General features: G+C 34.5%; 1 protein-coding gene and 1 long non-coding RNA gene across 8 annotated transcripts in view; one reads left to right on the top strand and one right to left on the bottom strand.

Annotated features, from left to right (window-relative positions):
* Positions 1 to 22,035, top strand: part of CABCOCO1 (ciliary associated calcium binding coiled-coil 1) — a 195,269-nt gene that overhangs the window by 446 nt on the left and 172,788 nt on the right. For all 7 annotated transcript variants that reach the window (XM_078077669.1, XM_078077675.1, XM_078077670.1 and 4 more), the window contains exons 2-3: positions 13,054 to 13,157; positions 18,265 to 18,434. In XM_078077669.1, the coding sequence (XP_077933795.1) occupies positions 13,054 to 13,157; positions 18,265 to 18,434 (274 nt within the window). The remainder of the gene's footprint in view (positions 1 to 13,053; positions 13,158 to 18,264; positions 18,435 to 22,035) is intronic.
* The window catches only part of LOC144382571 (uncharacterized), a 59,558-nt gene that overhangs the window by 6,004 nt on the left and 31,519 nt on the right, over positions 1 to 22,035 (bottom strand). The window lies entirely within an intron of this gene.

The following is a 22,035-nucleotide window of genomic DNA, read 5'->3' as shown; positions in this document are numbered from 1 at the left end:
CTCCCTTGGTCGGTTCCAGGTCCCGGCGACCTCACAACACTGTGCTTCTCCCGGATTCTCTGCACTTGAAAGGGGGTCTTGGAAAGTGCTACTAATTCTTTTGCAGTGATCATAGTTCCTATTGCTCAAAGGTGTCATGAAATAATAACTCTTCATTGTTAGTAGATTGATTAATATTTGAAGGCCAGGGCTTGGTGTCTCCCTGATTATTTTACCACTTCTCTAAATACAGAGATACACGATAGGACAAAGGAGGGGCCCTGGAAAATCCACCTTCTGGTTATGGCTTAGTTGCTCATGGTCAACTTGTCTCTTTAGGAAAGTTATTTTTAACTTCCTTGGGCCCCAGTGGTTTCCTGTATGTGGAAAAGAAAAAGAAAGAAAGAAAAAAGGATTTATCTTTAGGCCCCTCCCAACACCAGCTCTCAGTAATAAACGGGTTTTAGGTAACTTTAATTATTCATAAGCTTAGTATCCTGAGATTTTAATTAAGAACATATCTGCTATTCCAGATATAGCTAGAAGAAAATGTTTAAATCTTCACACAGAGTCCATCATGTTGTTCTAGGAAGTTTTGTCTTGAGTTTTTTTTAAGACTGAAGGTGAATAATAATGGTATAATTAACATTGCAATGCTCAACTCCCTTATTAGTCTAAATAACATTTTTTTGTGCAGAAGCTAAATATTAACTGCTATTTTCTAAATGTAGAAACACACAGCCAATAATCTAGTGCCTTGCCGGAGATATGTACAAGTCGTTCCCAATCCAGATTCTTCCCAATACTGCAGACGGCTAAAGCAGGCTGACTGTCCTATGAGCCTTTTGAAATTAGCATACATTAAAAATACATTTAATGTGATAAACTGGTTACTAAGCTAGTTAATCCCTTGTGATCTCTAATGTAAGTAATACAATTTCAAAAGTGGCAGAGATAATTTCCCAATTAAGTCATGTTATTTAAATATATACAAAAACTTACTTAAGAAAATGCTCAATTGTCAGTGTACACTTGCATATACTTACTTATCCATGTAGATATAGATACGTCCTTTCTAAGAAGACTCTGATAATTTGGGTTTAACGAATCTGCACTTAAAAATAAAAAAGGGAAGAAAAGAAAAAGAAATACCCATAATTTTCTTTTGAAGATGCGAAGAAGTGCCATGCCCCAGGGGAAAAGAAAATCATTTGTTTTTTGGATGGGTCAGATGAATTGAGTTATAGACCTTTGGTGATTATCTGCCATCTTAGCACTGTCAGTGGGTACATTTGTTAACTTTTTGGAGGAGCAGGTATTCCCTGTGACGAGCAATTCAGAAAATGCTCAATCTTCTGGTTAGTAACAAACTGAAGAAATCAAGATGGAATTTGGACTCACTGAGCTGTACTCACTTAGCCTGTACTGAGATGAACAGGTTGATACACTGCATGTTAGAAACACCATTTTCCATTCTAATGAAAGCAGAGTTCCTGTGGGTCACAGAGAAGCCAGTGGATCCATAGGGCCTTCATTCATTGGAGTGATAAGGCCTCCTGGCCGCCCATTTGTGCCCACGATGTGTTTTAGGGGTTAGATGGAAAAAATGGCAAAGACCCCTCTCTCAAAATCTATGCTCCCAAGGCTCCTGATTTTCAGTTAGATACTGGAAGGTTCTTCTCAGATCAGAGTATTTCCAGAGTTGATCCCCCAAAGCCTAGTCCCTTATGGTGTCATTTCTAATAAATTCTGTATCCAAATTGACTTAGCCAGTAGACCATCTAGTCATCCTGGCCAAGCAGTAGTGAAATATTTTTTTTTCTTGCCAAGTGAATCAGAAATAAAGCATAAGCTTCCAGTAGTCTGAGGTTTCCCAACTTATTTGTTGCCAGTACCTAGAACGAAAAAAACCAATTATCCCAATCACATAGTAGGCACTCAGTAAAATATGATAACTAATTAAAATCACAGGTGGTCTGATGTATGCCAGGAAAGATAGTTATCATAGACCAAAAGTTATTGAGAAACTGTGAACAAACACACATGAGATGCAGGTCCAGGAAGATATTTTTTTCTGTAGCATTTCATAAACTCTTTTTGCCAGCTTTCTGAACTTAACATTCCGGGTTCTTTAGTAACATGGGAGTTAATGCCTCCCTCTAAAAAGTAAGACCAAATGTTTGGGAGGTATCTGTATAAATGCATAAGACTAAACAAAAATGACAAAGATCTGAAAATACTTACTATGTATAGATCTGCAAATGAAAGGAATTTATAAATGTTTACAAATTAAATTATAAATGAATTTATAAATGAATACTTAGAATTTAATCATCAGTCTTTTATCAGTAGTTGGTTCATAAACTGACTTTCTTAGTGTCTTCAAAAATATTATTTGGGAAATATCATTTAAGTAGCATATATGAAAGGACTATACTTCAACTTACATCAGAGACCTAAAAGAAAACATAAATGATTATTGCCCAGTTGCTTCTTCTGAATAATGTCTCGAAGTGTTACCACATTCCCTAATAGATGACATTTACTCAGTGCCTTCGAGACTTTATCAGGATAAGAGGACACTTACATAATCTTGAGTGGAAAGATGGTGTCTTGTCTTGGAGATCTTCAACATGGCCACAGATGATTCTCTCTACATTAGGTGGTCTCCCTAACAAACCTTGAAAACAGCTCCCACCCCATCATCAACAGGTTGGAGAGAAACACTTAGGGCTCAACTTGAGCAGCAAGATGATCAGGGTCCTTCTGTTTCTATATCACTCAAGAGATGTTTATTGAACCCATTTTCAGCACATACTGTAGGAAAACCTGAGCAGGACCATGGGGAGGATGCCAAAAGTATTACATAAAATATTGTTAAGACAGTACTAACATTGCTCAAAATGTTAATATACAGTAGTATTATTTATAAAACATTTAGAACCTCTGGAGTAGTGGCTGTGGGTGTGGAAAATTTGACAGATATTTGAGCTTGTCTTTCTTTTTACTAGTGGTTTTTGGGTTTCTATTTTATTTTAAAAGTCCTGCTTCTCTTCAGCCTCCCTTTCAGATTATGCAAGTAATCTCTACTCTTTTTCTAATATTTAAAGTGTTATTTTTTCTGCATGGAGCACTGGGTGTTATACGCAAATAATGAATCATGGAACACTACATCAAAAACTAATGATGTAATGTATGGTAATTAACATAACATAATAAAAAAAGTTAAAAAAAAAGACTTGCAAAAATAAATAAAGTGTTATTTTACTAAAGTTAGGTCTTAACATGGCTAAAATTAATTTCTGATAGATATGTTTGATATATTGGAAATGAGGATCTAATTTTATTTTCTTCTAGACATGAACCATCAGTCTGCCAGCTTCATTTACTAAATAAACCATCCTCTCTCTTCCCATTGAGAATGGACTGACTGCCACTGTCACATTATGTGTATATATATGTGAATGAGCACAAGGATAGGCAGAATAGTGGAACAGAATAGAGACTCCAAACATTTATATATATATATATATATATATATATATATGTATACATGTATATGTATAAATTTATAGTATGTGTACATGTATATGTATTTTTAAATTTCCAAAAGTTTATATATATTATTACAGATATATTTTCAAATATCCTTTTCTTTTCCACTGACCAGTTTGCCCATTTTTGTGTCAATGCCATACTATTTTATGTTTAGCTTTAATATCTAATTTGGAAAGGTTCTTCTCACTATTTTTCTTTTTGAAAATATACGTATTCTTCCATAAGAATTTTTAAAAATTATTTTATAAAGTTCCAGAATGATACAGTTGAGATTTAAAATGGAGATTTATAATGTGGGATGGATTTAATTTTTTTCAATTTGAAGGTTTCCAATAAATCTCCTTTATTAAGTTTTTTTATTAAACTTTTGATAAAGCTTATAATTTCTGTAGGTCCTATACCTTTCTTATTATATTTATAACCAAGTGTAGGTTAATCAAGTTTCTGCCATTCCCATTTCTAATTAGTTTCTAATATAGAGAAAAACAATCGGCCTTTATATATTTGTGTTATGTAACCATCTTATCAAAGTTCTTATTAACTGAAACCATGTTAGTACAATGTCAGGTGTCTTAGGTATGCAACCATGTAACCTTCAAATAAAGATTCCTTTATTTCTTCATTTTTAATATTTAAGCCACATATTTAGTTTTCTTATTATATTAGTTAGAATCTCTATAGAGTGTTGAATTACAATAATGTTACTAGCCAGAATCCCTTTTTAGTTTCTGGTTTCATGAGAATGACTTCAGTTTCTCACCATTCAATCTGATGTTTTGGCAAATAATCTTTTTTGTGTTTATTTTTTTTCTATTCATGTTTTATTAAGAGTTTTGCTGCTGAATTCTAGTGAATGCCTGCTTATTATTTCATTATTATATCATTTTTTATCATTTAATTTGACATAAAAGTATGTTGTTTAGTGATGATCCATCCTTGCATTTCTGAAATTAACCTTATTTGGTCATAATGATAGTTTATTTTTCTTTTAGTATGCTGTTGGATTCAACTTTCTAAGATAATATTTTAACTAAAATTTTTACATCTGAATTCATGAATGATTTTGGTTTATAATTTCCATTTTGTGCTAGTTTAGATTTTTGTGTGTTGACTCTGCCAGCTTCTTAAAAATGAATTGTCTACAGTCTGTAATTATTAGACTAACAGAATTTATGTGTTCTCCATTGTTAGGTAGAACTTCAAGTGTACAATATCTGGGCATGGTGACTTTTTAAAAAGTAGACTTCCAGTTTAGTTTATGTTTGGTCAGTTCCATTCTCTTTCTTACCCCTGTTCAAATTTGATGACTCATACATTGTCTTGTAATTTTCAAATGTGTCTCTATAGAATGTGGCATATATTTATTTTTTCTTTTAATAACGTTTGCCAAATATTTTTGCCTATTTTATTCATTACTTTAAAGAACTAGTTCTTGTTTTCACTTATCCTTCTTTAATCTGTAATTTTTTAAAAATATTTTTCTTTTTCTTAAATTGACTCTTTAGCATGTCCTGGACTGTAGTGAGGCAAGTAAGGCGGTCTCTTTGGGCATAAAATTTAAGGATGCCAGAAATTCAGTAGTCAAGATAAACTTCAGTTGAAAGCATTTTTTTTAAATTGAAAGTTAATACACGGGTGATGGGTATTAAAGAGGGCACGTATTGAATGGAGCACTGGGTGTTATATGCAAACAATGAATCATGGAACACTACATCAAAAACTAATGATGTAATGTATGGTGATTAACATAACATAATAAAATAAAAAAATATATATAAATATAGATATAAATATAAATATAAATATAAAAAAATTAAAAAAATAAAACCAGTCAGGCTAATGGGCCATGTGTTTGATTTAAAAAATTAGATTTCTACCTCACCCCAAACTTGAAAATGAGTCTAACCTATTAAGAAATTCATGTGTGTGTTTCTAGTATGTAACATATAAAAGTATTTAGAAAAGTGGCATTTAAAACCAGTCAGGAGGGTGGTGGGGGGATGGGTTAGCCTAGTGATGGGTATTAAAGAGGGCACGTACTGAATGGAGCACTGGGTGTTATATGCAAACAATTAATCATGGAACACTACATCAGAAACTAATGATGTAATGTATGGTGATTAACATAATAAAATAAAATTTAAAAAAAGTTAATACAAAAAGCTCATAATGGATCAAAATTTTAAATAAAGACAGAATCAGTAGTCCTGATTTTTCCTTTTGCCTCAGGCTCTGACATGGCTCAACACAGTGCTGCTCCTTAGTTCATTTATTTTCATGCTTGAAAAGAGCCTTTCTAAGTGTGGAAATTGTAGATTAGTCTATGTTCTCTATGACTGTGAAAACCCTTTTAGTCATCTTTGATGAACTGTGTTATCTTTCTTTTAATGAACATTTATTAAGAATCTTTTGAGATACTACCAGTGATGGATAGAAAGATACCCCAAAAGCTGAAATTCTAGAAGGAAGACATATACAATGTGGAAAGTTTAGGTGAATAAGAGAAAAAATTCAGAGAAAAGATTATCTGGCAAATAATATTAGGCTTACAATTTTATTGCTTCTGGAATAATTGCTAAAATCCACCAGGTGGTGGAGTAAAATGAGTTACAGTGAAGTTTAGCTTACATATTTTTCTAGTCAGAGATGGAATTTTACAGAGAAAACCAAATTACATATCACATCTTTATTAGCCTATTCATGAAATTTGTATTGTATCTTTAATTTTTATACGTCAGAATATATGTGTTGAAAGATTAAAGACTTTTTACCACCTTATATCCTTTCAAGTGCAAGGCGGTATATAAACAAACAAGAAAGAGCACTAGTTTAAAATAGGTTCAGGAATTCCAATTTAAGACAAAAGAAAACAAAACAAAAACCAGAGGCAAACCTTCCTACAAGATGATTATCTTAAACTATCAAGTTTTAGTAAAAAATGCACTAATATTAGGCATCTTAGCTAGAATTATTATTGTACAAAAGTTTAAGATTATTGTATTCCCTTTCATACAGTTCTTCTATCCAGAAAATTTTCACATCAAATAAAATTGATCTGAATGTCTGTACAATGTACTTTTCATGCATATTTTGTTAATAATGACAGCAATTTTGTGTATTAAAACATTTAAAAATGATTTTTTAACATGAATTCAACTTAGGTTCAAATGACTTGCTATAAGTCACAAAATTAATCAGTAGTCAAACCCTCGAGTCCTCCAAATCCAAGTCTTACTATTTATCATCTCCATCATCTAATAATGTCATCAGATGATACAGATGAATTCAGACAGCCGATTAACAACCTATGTTGACATAACTAGGATCTGCAGAATTCTAAAAAGAAGTAAAAGATTGAATGACTGTCCCTAAGGAATTTACAGTCTAATGGAGCTGACAGTACAGGAATAATTTTACTTTACTGCTAATAATAAAAAACATAACCAACAAACATTTAACAAATATATAGTCCTGTGTTATGGACTAAAATACCGTCCTATCTAAAAACTGAGTTCATACAACTCAATTTACAAGTATCTGAGTGCCTACTAGGTGCAAGGTATTCTATTAGGTACTAAAATATTTTTTTCTTACTGAGTTTATAAACTAATTGAATGACCTAGTTTAGGTTACTTTGCTAACCCTAGGTTACAAAAAGATAGCTAATAAAGTAGCACATTTTATGTCTAAATTAGATTTTTAAAAATAAAAATATAATAACCTAATATTAAATACAAACATTAAGTTGTTTACCATTACCAATAAGTGTTAGCTTTGGGATTTTTCTACTCCTGGAAAGAAATATGGAAAATGTGGGATGTGATCTTATTAGCTATAGCAAAGCATTTTGTTGCTCTTCTTGTTCACTGGAACGCATTCACATGGAAGGATAAATAACTATTTGTTGAATTGAAAACATTTGCCCGCTCTCTCCCCCAAAATCTCACAGTTCTTGATTTTTATGGAGCTGCTGCTTTTTACCTCTGCTTTTCAGTCTCCTCTTCCATCCCCCATTCACAGCTGTTCTCCCCATGCTCTGGCTCCGGGCAGTTTCATCCATTCTCACACTTGGAGTGACTCCTAAGCCAACATTTTTAAACTGGACCTTTCTGAGTCTAGCATTTCTAATTACCTTCTAAACATTTCTTCCTCGATAGGCATATTCCACCTTAAACTCAACCACTGAAATCAAACTTGTCATGTTGCCTTCTTAAAATGAGCATCATCTTCCAATGCTTCTATTTTTATTGGTGTAACAAGAGTGCCACATATGGTTTTTACAGACTGTACTCTGAACAAAAGGACTCAGCTATGGGAGGCTCTGAGAATCACCACCTTTCTTTTTTTTCAGTCATCTATTTCAGATATCATACTATTTATTCTTCCCACTTTTAGTCCCCCAGATACAATATGTTGCATTCACCCCTTTCTTTTCATGCACGCTGCTAGGAACCCAGTGCAGCCCCATGCCTCATTCCTGACCAGTTTCAAAGACATTTTCATTGAACTTTCCTCTGTTGTCCTTTCTTTCTTTCACCCTCCTACAAATTGTGCTTCCTTAAAGGACAGTTTTATCTTGTCATTTCACTGCTAAAAAACTTCATAGGTTCCTTACTGCCTGTATTATTAAGAACAAACTCTTCAGCCTGTCATTCTTTGACCAGCCAAGGGTCTAAAATATTTGTGATCTCTTGTGCAGTATCTTGCATTTTGTAATCACTCAGTAAATATTTATTCAGTTATTATATTTGAGATCTCCCACAACATGTTCCCAATGCCCACTTCCCACTTAGGTCCAACTAGTCCCTGACTTGCACCCAAAGCACTATTGTGTGAATTACTTGATATTTACAGAACCAGTCCCCAAGTGTCCTGTTGCTGATTCATTCCATCATTCTTGTCCAGACTCACCCAAGTCCATTTCTGGCCCTCCTCTCTATAGGTTTTCTTTGTTCTGTCTCTATTTTTGTCCCTTTATTATGACTCACTTATTTTATTTTCTTGTTTTAAAGTCACCCTTGGTTTGTTCCTTCCACTAGATGTTAAGTTATTGAGGCTAGCAAGTTTTTTTACTTGTCTTTGCCTCCTCTTGAGCCCCAAGCTCAATGAGGAATATGTAGGTATTTTTAAAAGTTTTTAAATTGACTCATTCTTGTTCGATCAGTTCCTGGATGCCTAAGAGGACACATACAACCAGACCACTGTCCTCCATAAAAACTCCAGATACCCAAGCAAAGATGAGACTCATGCTCCTTTTCCTTTCCGAGTCTTCAGATGCTACAGCTGTATCTGCTCTATGTCTTCCAGTAAACTCTGCTCTTACTTCCTCTTAGCTTGCATTTGATTTCCATACTGCATGAAGCAAGGACCCACTTGGTTGGTCCTGTGGGACCCACTCTGGGTCCTTGGACCTGGGTTGCTGCATCATCTTGGTGATTATGAAATGACCCTCAGAGGAACAATTGTACCCCAAAATTAAGTCTGCACAGCACAATTTGACCTTTGGGGATTGGTAAGTTCCTCCTCTGTGAAACATAGTTGGTTTGATGCTTATGTAATTTCTGTCTATGTGCTCCTCTGTGTAACTGGTCTATTCTCTGGGGAAAAGGAAAACTGGGAAAACTGATATGGGACCTGTTCTCATTCACTATTCTCGCTCCCTATTCATTCCCTATGCTCTGAATTGCTTTAGCTGGCTCTGAAACTTTACTCTCACTTTAATTGTAAGACTCTCTGGTTCAGTTCTTGGACAGTTTTTCTTAAGGCTGTTAGCTGGTGTAAGAGACTGAATCACTCAGCTCCAAAGAAAAGGGACACTTGTTCCTTCCCATCAGAAAGTGTTTTTAGGTGACTAAGAACCCAGGGAAGTGTCAGAGGTTATTCCTCATGTAGTAGTCCCCATAGAGGAAATCTTCTCCATGATAATTTATTTGTGGCTTGCTGGGAACACACACCTAAGACTGATCATACAGTGCCCCAAGCCCCCACAGTGGTTTTAGACTGTCACCAGGAGAAACCAAGATACTTTGGGGGAAGATCAGCCCATTGGTGACTCTCTGGGAAGTTCTCCCCGTAAGCAGCTCATTTGATCCACCACATGTTTTCCCTAGAACAGAGTGCAGACTTCTAAGTCTTTCTTTTTCATTGCTGGGTGGATGTCTCCTCATGGTAATTATGGGATGCTGGTATTACATTGAGGATTGGTGGCCAATCCTGTTGAGAAGTAAAACTCTTAGAATAAATAAGTGGTCCTGCTATACACCCAGTTGCACTGGGTTTTCTGCTTCTAGGGGTGAAACGTGGCAGGCTGGTCACTGCTGGGTAGACGTTGCTTCCTTGAATGAGACATAGTGGATGTCTCAGTGAGACAGGCAGCAGGCTGGTCACTGCTGAATGGATGTCTCACTTAGATACATGGCAGACTGGACACAGCCAGGTGGATCTCAGTAAGACATGTGGCAGACTCTTTACTGCTGGGTGGATGTCTCCTTGTTGGATTTCCTAGAGACATGTAACCTACCAAAACTAAAGCAGGAAAAAAAAGAAAATTTGAACAAACCAGTTACTAGCAATGAAATTTACTCAGTAACCAAAAAACTCCCCAAAAACAAAAGTCCAGGACCAGATGGCTTCACAGGCAAATTCTACCAAACATTTAAAGAAAAGTTAATACTTACTCTTCTCAAACTATACCAAAAAAATACAAGAGGAAGGAAAACTTCCAAATTCATTCTGTGAGGACAGTATCACCTTGATACCAAAACCAGGTAAAGACACCACAAAAAAAGAGAACTACAGACCAGTATCTCTCATGAATAAAGATGCAAAAATCCTTAACAAAATATTAGCAAACTGAATCCAACCATACATTAAAAAAATCCCACACCACAATCAAGTGGGATTTCTTCCCATGATACAAGGATAGTTCAGTATTCAGAAAACAATCAGTGTGATCCATGACATCAACAAGAGAAAGGATTAAAAACCATATGATCACTTAAATAGACGTAGAAAAAGCATTTGACAAAGTACAGCATCTGTTCATGATAAAAACCTTCAACAAAGTAGGTCTAGAGGGAGGATTCCTTAACATAATAAGGGCCTTATATGAAAAACCCACAGCCAACATCATACTCAATGGTGAAAAACTGAGAGCTTTTCCCCTAAGGGCAGGAACAAGACAAGGATGTCCACTTACCACTTTTATTCAACATGGTACTGGAAGTCCTAGTCACAGCAATTAGACAACATAAAGAAATAAAAGGCATCTAAATTAGTAAGGAAGAAGTAAAACTCACTGTTTGCAGATGACATGATACTATATATAGAAAATCTGAAAGACCACCAAAAAATCTACAAGAACTGATAAATGAATTTGGTAAAGTTGCAAGATAGAAAATCAGTGTACAGAAATCTGTTGCATTCCTATACACTAATAATGAGGTAGTGCAAAGTGAAATAAAGAAAACAATCCCATATACAATTGTACCAAAAACAATAAAATACCTAGGAATAAACTTTACAAAAGAGGCAAAAGACCTGTAATCTGAAAACTATAAAACACTGATGAAAGATGACACAGAGAAATGGAAAGATATTCCATGCTCATGGATTGGAAGAGCAAGTATTGTTAAAATGTCTATACTACTACCCAAAGCAATCTGTACATTTAATGCAATCCCTATCAAAGTACCAACAGTATTTTTCACAGAATTAGAACAAACAATCCTGAGATTTGTATGGAACCACAAAAGATCTTGCATAGCGAAAGCAATCTGGAAAAAGAAAAACAAAACTGGAGGTATCACAATTCCATATTTCAAATTGTATTACAAAGCAGTAGTAATAAAACAGTATAGTACTGGTGTACCATAGACACATAGATCAATGGAATAGAACAGAAAACACAGAAATAAACCCACAATTATATGGTCAATTAATCTTCAACAAAGGAGGAATGAATGTACAGTGGGAAAAAGACAGTCTCTTCAACAGATGGTGTTGGAAAAACTGGACAGCCACATACAAAAGAATAAAACTGGACCACTTTCTTTCACAACACACAGAAATAAATGCAAAATGAATTAAATATCTAAATATGAGACTATAAAAATCCTTGAAGAGAACACAGGCAGTCATCTCTCTGACATCAGCCATAGCAACATTTTTCTAGATATGTCTCCTGAGGCAGGGAAATAAAAGCAAAAATAAACTATTGGGACTACATCAAAATAAAAAGTTTCTGCACAGTGAAGGAAACAATCAACAATACTAAAAGGCAACCTACTGAATGAGATGTTTGCAAATGACATATCCGATAAAGAGTTAGTTTCCAAACTATATAAAAAACTGATACAACTCAATACCTGAAAAACAAATAATCCAATTAAAAAACCGGCAGATGACATGAACAGACATTTCTCCAAAGAAGACATCCAGATGGCCAACAGATACATGAAAGGATGCTCAACATCACTCATCATTAGGGAAATGCAAATCAAACCTACAATGAGCTATCAGCTCACGCCTGTCAGAATGGGTAAAATCAAAACACAAGAAACAATAAGTGTTGGTGAGGATGTAGAGAAAAAGGAAACCTCATGCACTGTCTGTGGGAATGCAAACTGGTGCAGCCACTGTGGAAAACAGTATGGAGGTTCCTCAAAAATTAAAAACAGAATTACCCTATGATCCAGTAATGGCACTACTGGGTATTTACTTAAAAAATACAAAAACACGAATTCAAAGGGATACATTCACCCCTATGTTTATTGCAGCATTATTTACAACAGCCCAACTATGGAAGCAGCCCAAATGTCCATTGAGAGATGAATGGATAAAGAAGATGTAGGATTTTATATATATATAAATATATATAAAATAAGTTATATATATTACATATAATAAGAATATGTGGGATATATAATATATAATAATACATATAATAAACTATATATAAATATTATTCATCCATAAAAAGAATAAAATCTTGCCATTCACAACAACATGGATAGAGCAAGAGAATGTAATGCTAAGTGAAATAAATCAGTAGAGAAAGACGAATACCATATGATTTCACTTGTATGTGTAATTTAAGAAACAAAGGAAATGAACAAAGGCTAAAAAAGAGACAAACTAAGGAACAGACTCTTAACTACAGAGAATAAACTGATGATTACTGGAGGGGAGTTGGGGGGGATGGAGATTAAAGAGTACACTATCATGATGAAAAAAATAAAATACCAAAAATGAGTTTGTTAATTGAAAGCCATCACCCTGTTTTAAATATGCATAAAAGACAGTTTAACTAGACATTCAACTTTTGAGAGGTACCATTACTTGAAAACTGAAGAGAAAAATGATTATCTAGAAGACTGTTGTGTTTAAATTTTATTTCTGATAGCAACTAGAACACAGTAAACAAATTTTGATATCATTGGATTAATGTGTAAAGCATGATTGAAATAACTCATTCCAGTTATTGTTTTGTTTTTGTTTTTGTTTCTGTTTTGGTAGAGAGATGCTGAATTCCAGGAGCATGAAAAGATTCTGTCTCCAGATTTTCTTTCGGTTGCTCAAATCACGGAAATACTAGCAGAGGACATAGATGGAGTTCAACAGTAAGCACTTCAGTATTACAACCAAATATAGAACAGTTCTAGTTCTGCATCTATAAATGATCATGATATGCTATTACATAATTTAAACTTTTTTTCAAAAGAATTGTTATTATATTATGCAAATATATATATATATATCCAAATATATATAATATCCAGAGTCTGGAACACCAAAATTCTCAAACAACTGACTTTTTACACTGCTTAGCTGTCTTCTTTATGGGAGAAATGCATTTCAGACCAGCATGTAAATGTTAACAGAGAATAAGGATTTATTGTTAAAAGCAGTCTTTAACATATGCTGTCTTCTACTTCTTTTCTCTTTCATTCATAAAGCTCAATTATGCACAATAACCTTTAGGTCTTCTGTCTCATCATGACAAGAATAGGTTGTATTTTCTGTAATATTAAGAATTAATACATTTTAATATTTTGGAAACCCTGAGTATTAGCCATCCACCTGTGATTTTTATTGGATATGAAGCTATACTAAATACTCTGATTTCATGTATTTTGCCTAAAAATGTGAATGTAACTGAATTTATGGGAACAATTCTAATATATGAAAGCCATTGATTTCTACAGCAGATCATTTACTTAGTAGTCAGATATATCTAAAACACAAGTTCCTAACATATGTTTTGAGTAATCAGTCATCTTAAAAGTTATCTTGCTCTAATAATATGAAGGCTGATTGACTATAATGTGTAGAGAGCCCACTCTACACATGATGTGATGTTCTGGACTGTAATGTCTCTTCTGCAGGCCAGTCATCCGGATGTTAGGAGGGTATTGTGAACCATAATGGACAAATAGAAAATGACTCTGTCAGTGGCTATCATTTGCAAATCTTTCAAATATTGTGGAATAGAGGTGATTTACTACTGAGAAGGAAATATGACAGATGTACTGGCTGGAAGAGAAATCTGAGAAGGGAAGACATATTAAGAGCAGGCAAATGACACTGACAGGCCTTTTCCCAGGATGCTCTTCACCTTCAGGGCCTGCAAATCTTGCTAGAAATCCTGGTGATCTGTGATTTGGCCATACTGCTTACCATCTATATCTTTATAAGTATTAGTCAATTAAAAATTTCACAGATTTTTAAACAAGTATATCATAGTAATTTTAGCATTTTTATAGAAATGAATACCCATTGGAAATTCCGATTTTTAGTATCAGAATTGATTAGTAAAATGCATTCATTGTATTAGTATCACTGATTATTTATGCTTTAAGTAAAATATTTTCCATTTCTAGATAATCCCAAATGTTGTTGATCATTAAAGTGCAAAAAATAGGTATTTCATACTAGGCAAAATAATATGATGCAAATGAAAGATATTTAATATAGTTTACAATTTATTTGTATTAAATATCAAAGATGTTATATTAAATGCAATTAATATTAAATAAAAGGTATTGCAAACAAATTTTTTATACTTGTTTATTTCTTACAACATCTTAATTCTACTGTGTACCATACCTTGTGTGACAATCTTTTTTTACCACTTATTGGCTCTCTTTGTTGTCAAATATTCAAATTCTAAAAGTATTTTTAATCTTTAAGAGGTGATGTCTAGGATAAAGGAAATAATACAGAGGGTGATACAGAAGTTAACTGTATAGAAACAACCAGGTTCAACGTAGGTTGACCTTTTAGATTGTCTCATTAATAGAATTCACCTGAAGTAATCTCAGATTTTAAGATATCAATTTTGGATAAATGACAGTGTTATGTCAGGAGCCATTTCTTTGCAAAGTAATTTTCTTGAAGTTCTTTATATGATTTTTGTAACAGTAATCCTGAAATATTTGCAATCAATCATTCACTTCCCATTTAAAATAGCATTATTATAAATGGGGATTATATACTTTTCAAAATGACAGAAATATAATTTAGGTATCCTGTCACCAAGTGACAGAAGTATGCCAAAATCATGCAAATCATGCAAAGTTATATATATATTTATAGTCTACAAAGCTATAAACCTATTTAAATACATTATAGGAAATCACATTTCCCTACGTTTTAAAATTAAAAATTGTGTTTCATGAAAGCAGCCAACCAAATGAAACAATATAGTATCATTAAAACATATTTCTAGAGTACACTTCAAGTAAAGTTAAATGTCTGAGTACATTTCTCATATCTCCTATTATCAATCATTCATGCTTTTAATGTAACCCTGATTTTTTACAGATACACCCAAATCCTTTTTGAAAAAAGGTTAAGGACTACATTGAAAATAACTATTTAAACACAGAAATAACCCTGAGAGATCTTTTAATAACCTTCCATAACTAGGCCTCCATGAGCTGTTCAGCTCTTGCCTTAAGGCTTATTCCTGAGTGTCATCATATTTAAAAAATAAGATGCACTCCAATTTCAAGAGCATGTAAGAATAATGTAATACCTTTACTGGAATTCTTGGTGAGACAAAGTAGATAGTTACATCACCTATCACTATAGCACAACTTCCTAAATCCCTGTTAAGCATCTTTCTCGTTCCCTGTAGTCTCTAATGCCATCTCTCCTCTCCCATGTCCCATCTTCCCTTATCCCAGAGGAAAAACTTAAAGATTTGCCAGTAAAATGCATGGAAACTTTGCATTCAAATTGCAACAGCATCTTGTTCCAAGTGCCTCCCTGCATAACCTCCTTTGGGGTGAAATATCTGAACAAAGAATAGAAATGGTGAATATCCAGCCCTGCAATTCAAGTTGAAGGTTAAGATTCAAATGGTAGTGAGGGAAGTGGTGGAGGGGGGATGGGGGAGAGCAAAGATAGAGACTCTTTTTTTTTTTTTAAAGATTTTATTTATTTATTTGACAGAGAGAGAGATAGCGAGAGCAGGAACACAGCAGGGGGAGTGGGAGAGGGGGAAGCAGGCTTCCCGCAGAGCAGGGAGCTCGATGCGGAGCTTGATCCCAGGACCCTGGGATCATGACCTGAGCCGAAGGCAGACGCTTAACAACTGAGCCACCCAGGCGCCCCCAAAGATAGAGGATGTCAAAGAAGTTTCACTAAAATACTTTTAGACAAATAGTTGGCTTCATTTACATATAATCAGACACTGAAAAAAATGAAAATAAAAAAGCAAAGAGCACATGCAACTATTTAAGTCAAATATTTAATTTTTTAAAAGAACAGCACAGAGATGGCAGATGAAAAGTACAGTTAGAAGGAAGACTAACTGTTGGGAACAGAATGTTCAGAGATAGATTGACTCCAGAGTTGATTGACTCAAGGCCTCAATAGTATCATCAAGAAATGATTATAATTTTAGAATTGATTTTTCTTATAAGATGGCTGCCAGTAACAATCAAACCTACATATTTACTCTTTTGTATTTTGGTTCCACAGAAGAAAATAAGCCTCACCCTTAGCTAGGAATTAGAACAATTTAGGAGAGTGCCCACCATAGACCAGTAGTTACTACAGAGAATACTATATACTGAATGCCATTATATGGCATTATGGGAAGAGGGAGAGATTATCATAATTGGTTTAGAGGAATCAGAACTCACTTTTGGGGTTGAGGTCTACCTTGACACCACTGTAGATGAGATGGATGTTAGAGAGTTAAATACAACATCAGCTTTATTTTTTCCCAAACTTGTTTAATCCTGCTGTATTTATTATTCTGATTATAGAGTCTATTTCAATATTATGAATAATAAGGATTTCCTTTTTTGAAAATGGCAGTATGAAGGTGTCACACATCCACACACAGTTCCTCAGAAACCACATATAAGCAACAAGGAAATACCAATAACTTCTTTGTCCAAACAAGGAGAATCCTGTATGCCCAAACCACAAAATAGAGGATGACTGCCAGAAGCATTATAGATCAAGCAGAAGTGGGGAAAGAACAAGAAAGATACACATAGTTGAAGATCTTAGAGTGAGTTAAAAAATATAAATTATTCTCCTGGGTGAGAAGAAAACCCTGAAGTGCCATTTCAAGAACTCTTGTTTGCAACAGCAGGGCCAGGATGTATAGGCTTGGAACAGATAATTCCCATATTTACAAGAAATAGATTGTTTATGTGATGGTAATGAGAACCTATCCTACTTTTATTTTTCTTCCCCCCACTAATGAAAAAAAGAGTAAAAAACTAGAATAAATGACACAAACTTATTCTGTACAGAAAATAGTTTGTCACATGGCCAAGTCTGAGTACAAAACAAGGAATATGCATACAAAGCCATTTTAAGAAAAAAAAAGTAATTGAAGAATGGGGGAAAAATACAGGAAAGAAAATACAACCAAATGAATATAGCCATGAGCAGAAAAATATACTGTCAAACATTTATCATGAATTAAAACAAAAACTTATGAAGCAACCACAACAAGAGCATAAAACAGAGATATAAAAACTCAAGGAAGAGATAACAAGAAATAAAGGTGATAAAGCATGTAAAAAAGCAAAGAGTAGAAAAGATCTTACAGAGGTGAGCTCTGTAAGCAACCCAAGGGAGAATTAACACTGCTAAAAACACTAAGGGACCTAGAAGACCGTATTGAGAAAAGTATATAAAATGAAAAGGAAACGATTTGAAAAAAATTTTGAAGGTTAATAGAAAATTATAGCTATAGACAAAATGAGTAAAACAGACATAATTTGAATTCTTCAAAAAAGAAAACAACAAATATTTATAGTTCCAGAACGTCATCAGAAACAAACTTGATTATAAATGGAAAAAAGATACTAAATTTCAGAGAAAAAAAATGCTAGTAGAGTAACTGTACTTCGAAGACAGAAGAAGGAAGAAGAGGAGGAAGGTGAGGAAGAGAATTACAAGAATAGAGGAAGCGGAGGAAGAAGACCAACAAGAATGCTCATGATTGCTCTCTTCATCTCTTCCTCCTCTTCCCTCTTTCTGTTTCCTTTTGAATGTCATTTTGGACTTAGGATTTTGATATGACTTCTCCCTTTCTCTTTCCTTTTGAAATGTCATTTTGGACTTAGGATTTTGATATTTTTAGATTTAGGGAATTATAGAATTTTCATTCAAGAAAAATATCTGCATTTTCAAAACTTAGAAAAGGAACTGTTCACTAATCTGATTTTAATGTTTGGATTTTTCTTTTTATTACAGAAAACTGAAAAAGTTTTTGAATTTCAAAAACCTTCACACCTGTTTAAAGGAAGCCATTCTACTGGATTATTATGTATCTGGATTTTTGTGGGCTAGAGGAATGGAATTTTCTGTTATTCAATATTCAAAATTTATGACTTTACTAGATATGTTACTTCATAATCTTAGAAGTAAGTACATTATTTTTCTTTTTTTTAAGAAAAGAAAATTTAGTCCACTGTTTAAATTAATGTTCTTAAGCAAAAGTTCCTAATTTTATTGTAATTCCTTCAGTGAAAATTATGGGATTTTTTTCTGGATAGAGCAAAGATATATAGTCCACACCTTCATTAAGTTGTAAAATTTCAAACAGTATTTAACAGGCTAAAGTTCTCTTAATTAACTTGCCAAAGATATGTTAGCTTCATTTAAAAAATCTTATCAATGCCATCCATCCCCAAAATGTCACGTAGTTCACATTTACTTAGGTATTTTTTCATTGTTTGAACTGTTTTCATTTCATCTTACCTACAAGTATTACTGGGATAACTCAGAAATGACTAATGAGAGGAGGTACTTTAGTCGATATCTAAGCCCCATTAAATAGACATTGCTCACATACACTTAGATTTTGTGACTTTTTTTCTTATATATAACATTGGAATGAGTTACTATAGGAAATTTGGAAATTCTTCCTTAGAGCACTTTTCATTGTGATAAATTTTGTTTCAGAGTAAATACAATTGCTTCTTGGAAGAAAGAAGTCTATCACTGATATATTGCCAGCTCTGTGTGCTAGGCACTGTTTTGTTCTAATCTTTTTTTTTTAAAGATTTTATTTATTTATTTGACAGAGAGAGATAGAGCAGGAGCACAAGCAGGGAGAGTGGGAGAGGGAGAAGCAGGCTCCCCGCTGAGGAAAAGGAGCCTGATGCGGGGCTCGATCCCAGGACCCTGGGATCATGACCTGAGCCGAAGGCAGACGCTTAACGACTGAGCCACCCAGGCGCCCCAGTTTTGTTCTAATCTTTAACATGCATTATTGAACCTCAGAGCAACTCCTGCATGGGAAGTATTATAACCACGGTCTCAGAGCTGAGAAAGGAGTCCAGAGAACAAGGTTGCAAGCTGGGAACATACAGAACTAGAACTTGAATTTCAAAGTATATAATCAAAAGGCCAGAAGGGAAGGGGTTGAGGGGATTGGGTAACCGGGTGATGGGTATTAAGGAAGGCACGTGCTGTGGTGAACACTGGGTGTTATACACAACTAATGAATCATTGAATACTACATCAAAAACTTATGATGTACTATATGCTGGCTAACTGAACATAATAAAAAAAATAAAATTCCAACCCCCAAAATATTTTTTTTAAAAATAATAATAAAAAATAAAGCTCCATAAAAAAAAAATGCCATGAGCACTATAAACACAAGGGTATTTGTGTCTCAATTGAAAGACGTGGATAAAGAAGATGTGGTGTATATATATATATATATATATATATACACACACACACACACACACAATGGGATATTATGCAGCCATCAAAAGAAATGAAATCTTGCATTTGCAACGACGTGGATGGAACTAGAGGGTATTATGCTGAGCGAAATAAGTCAATCAGAGAAAGACAATTATCATATGATCTCACTGATATGTGGAATTTAAGAAACAAGGCAAAGGATCATAGGGGAAGAGAGGAAAAAAATGAAACAAGACAAAACCAGAGAGGGAGACAAACCATAAGAGACTCTTAATCTCAGGAAACAAACTGAGGGTTGCTGGAGTGGTGGGGGGTGGGAGGGATGGCGTGGCTGTGTGATGGACATTGGGGATGGTATGTGCTATTGTGAGCGCTGTGAATTGTGTAAGACTGATGAATCATAGACCTGTACTCCTGAAACAAATAATACATTATATGTTAATAAAAATAAAATTATTTTTAAAAATTAAAAAAAAAGACATGCTTATGTCACTTGAGAGCTTGCTCCTTCCTTCCTACCTCTCTCTCTCTCCCTCCCTCCCTTCCTTCCTTCTTTCCTTTTTTTCCTTTCCTTACTTTTTTTTAACTTTTCTTTGCTTTTTGGTTGTTTGCTTGTTTTTACTTTCTTTTCTTCTTCTTCTTTTTTTTAATGAGCAGGTAGAAGACCTTGCTCTCCCTAAAGAATTGACAACAGAATTGTCAAAATATGTGGGTGCCTATTTGTGGCCACAAAAAGCCTATTCTGTTCTGTGTATCAGTTTCTAGCAGGAGAAATTATAAGTGAACTAGTAAAACTAATAGAGAAGCCACTCATGCCCTTCCTACTCCTAGTCATCCTTACAAGGGAAGAATTGGTAGTTCTTGTATGTGAGGAGAAAAAAGCATTATTTTCCTTCTCTGCAAGTGGGAGAATCTTATCTTTGCTTATATGTAAGTATGTAGTGCCATGTTAAAGATAAATAACTGGGGGTGCCTGGGTGGCTCAGTAGGTTAAACATCTGCCCTCAGCTCAGGTCATGATCCCAGTCTCCTGGGATTGAGCCCTGCGTCGGGCTCCCTGCTCAGTGGGGAGTCTGCTTGTCTCTCTCCCTCCCCTCTGCTCATGCTGTCTCTCTCTCACTCTCTCTCTCAAATAAATAAAATCTTTAAAAAACAAAAAGATAAATAACTGATAGAAGAAAAAATAATTAAACTTGATAATGAAACAAATTTGTTATGATATTAACTGATCAGACAGACTTTGGTTGTTTTTTTCCCCTAATGAACAAATGAACAAATATATTTCAACAACATTGCCAAAGTTACTTGGCAAGCAAGGAACCATGTAAATCTCAACTTGAGTGGAAAATAATAATAAATAGATGCCAATAATGAGATGAAATGGATATTGAGATTATATGTTAAAGACTTTGAAACAGGTATTACAAAAGTGCTTAAATGAACAATTGTGAACATCCTTGAAATAAATGTTAAAATAAAAAGAATCATGAAAAAAATGGAAGGTATAAAGAAGAAACAAATAGAAATTTTAGAATAAAATTATACAATAACCAAAATTAAAATCTCATTAGATAGAAATAATAGCAAAATGGAGAGGAGACAAAGGAAAAAATCAGTGAACTTGAACATAGAGTGATAGCAGTTATCCAATCTTGAACAATACAGAGAAAAAAAGATTGGCAAACAAAATTTTTTTTTTTATTAAAGATTTTATTTATTTATTTGACAGGGAGAGACACAGCGAGAGAGGGAACACAAGCAGGGGGAGTGGGAGAGGGAGAAGCAGGCTTCCCGCGGAGCAGGGAGCCCGATGCGGGGCTCGATACCAGGACCCTGGGATCATGACCTGAGCCGAAGGCAGACGCTTAACGACTGAGCCACCCAGGCACCCCAAGATTGGCAAACAAATTAACAAAACCTCAGGGACAGGGCGACTGGGTGGCTCAGTCGTTAAGCGTCTGCCTTCGGCTCAGGTCATGATCCCAGGGTCCTGGTATCGAGCCCCGCATCGGGCTCCCTGCTCCGCGGGAAGCCTGCTTCTCCCTCTCCCACTCCCCCTGCTTGTGTTCCCTCTCTCGCTGTGTCTCTCCCTGTCAAATAAATAAATAAAATCTTTAAAAAAAAAAAAACAAAAACCTCAGGGACTTGTGGGACAACCAAAGTTCTAATATACATATTGTTAGAGTCTCAGAAAGACAGGAGAAAGAGTGTAGTGCTAAACAAACATTTGAAGAAATAATGGCTGAAAACTTCACAAATTTGGCAAAAGGCATAAATATATAAATTCAGGAGGCTGACTGGACT

The sequence above is a fragment of the Halichoerus grypus genome, chromosome 7 (genome assembly GCF_964656455.1).
Source record: "Halichoerus grypus chromosome 7, mHalGry1.hap1.1, whole genome shotgun sequence".
In the NCBI taxonomy this organism is placed as follows: Eukaryota; Metazoa; Chordata; class Mammalia; order Carnivora; family Phocidae; genus Halichoerus; species Halichoerus grypus.
The sequence above is the reverse complement of the archived record's forward strand: the minus strand, read 5'-3'. Positions and strand labels throughout refer to the sequence as shown.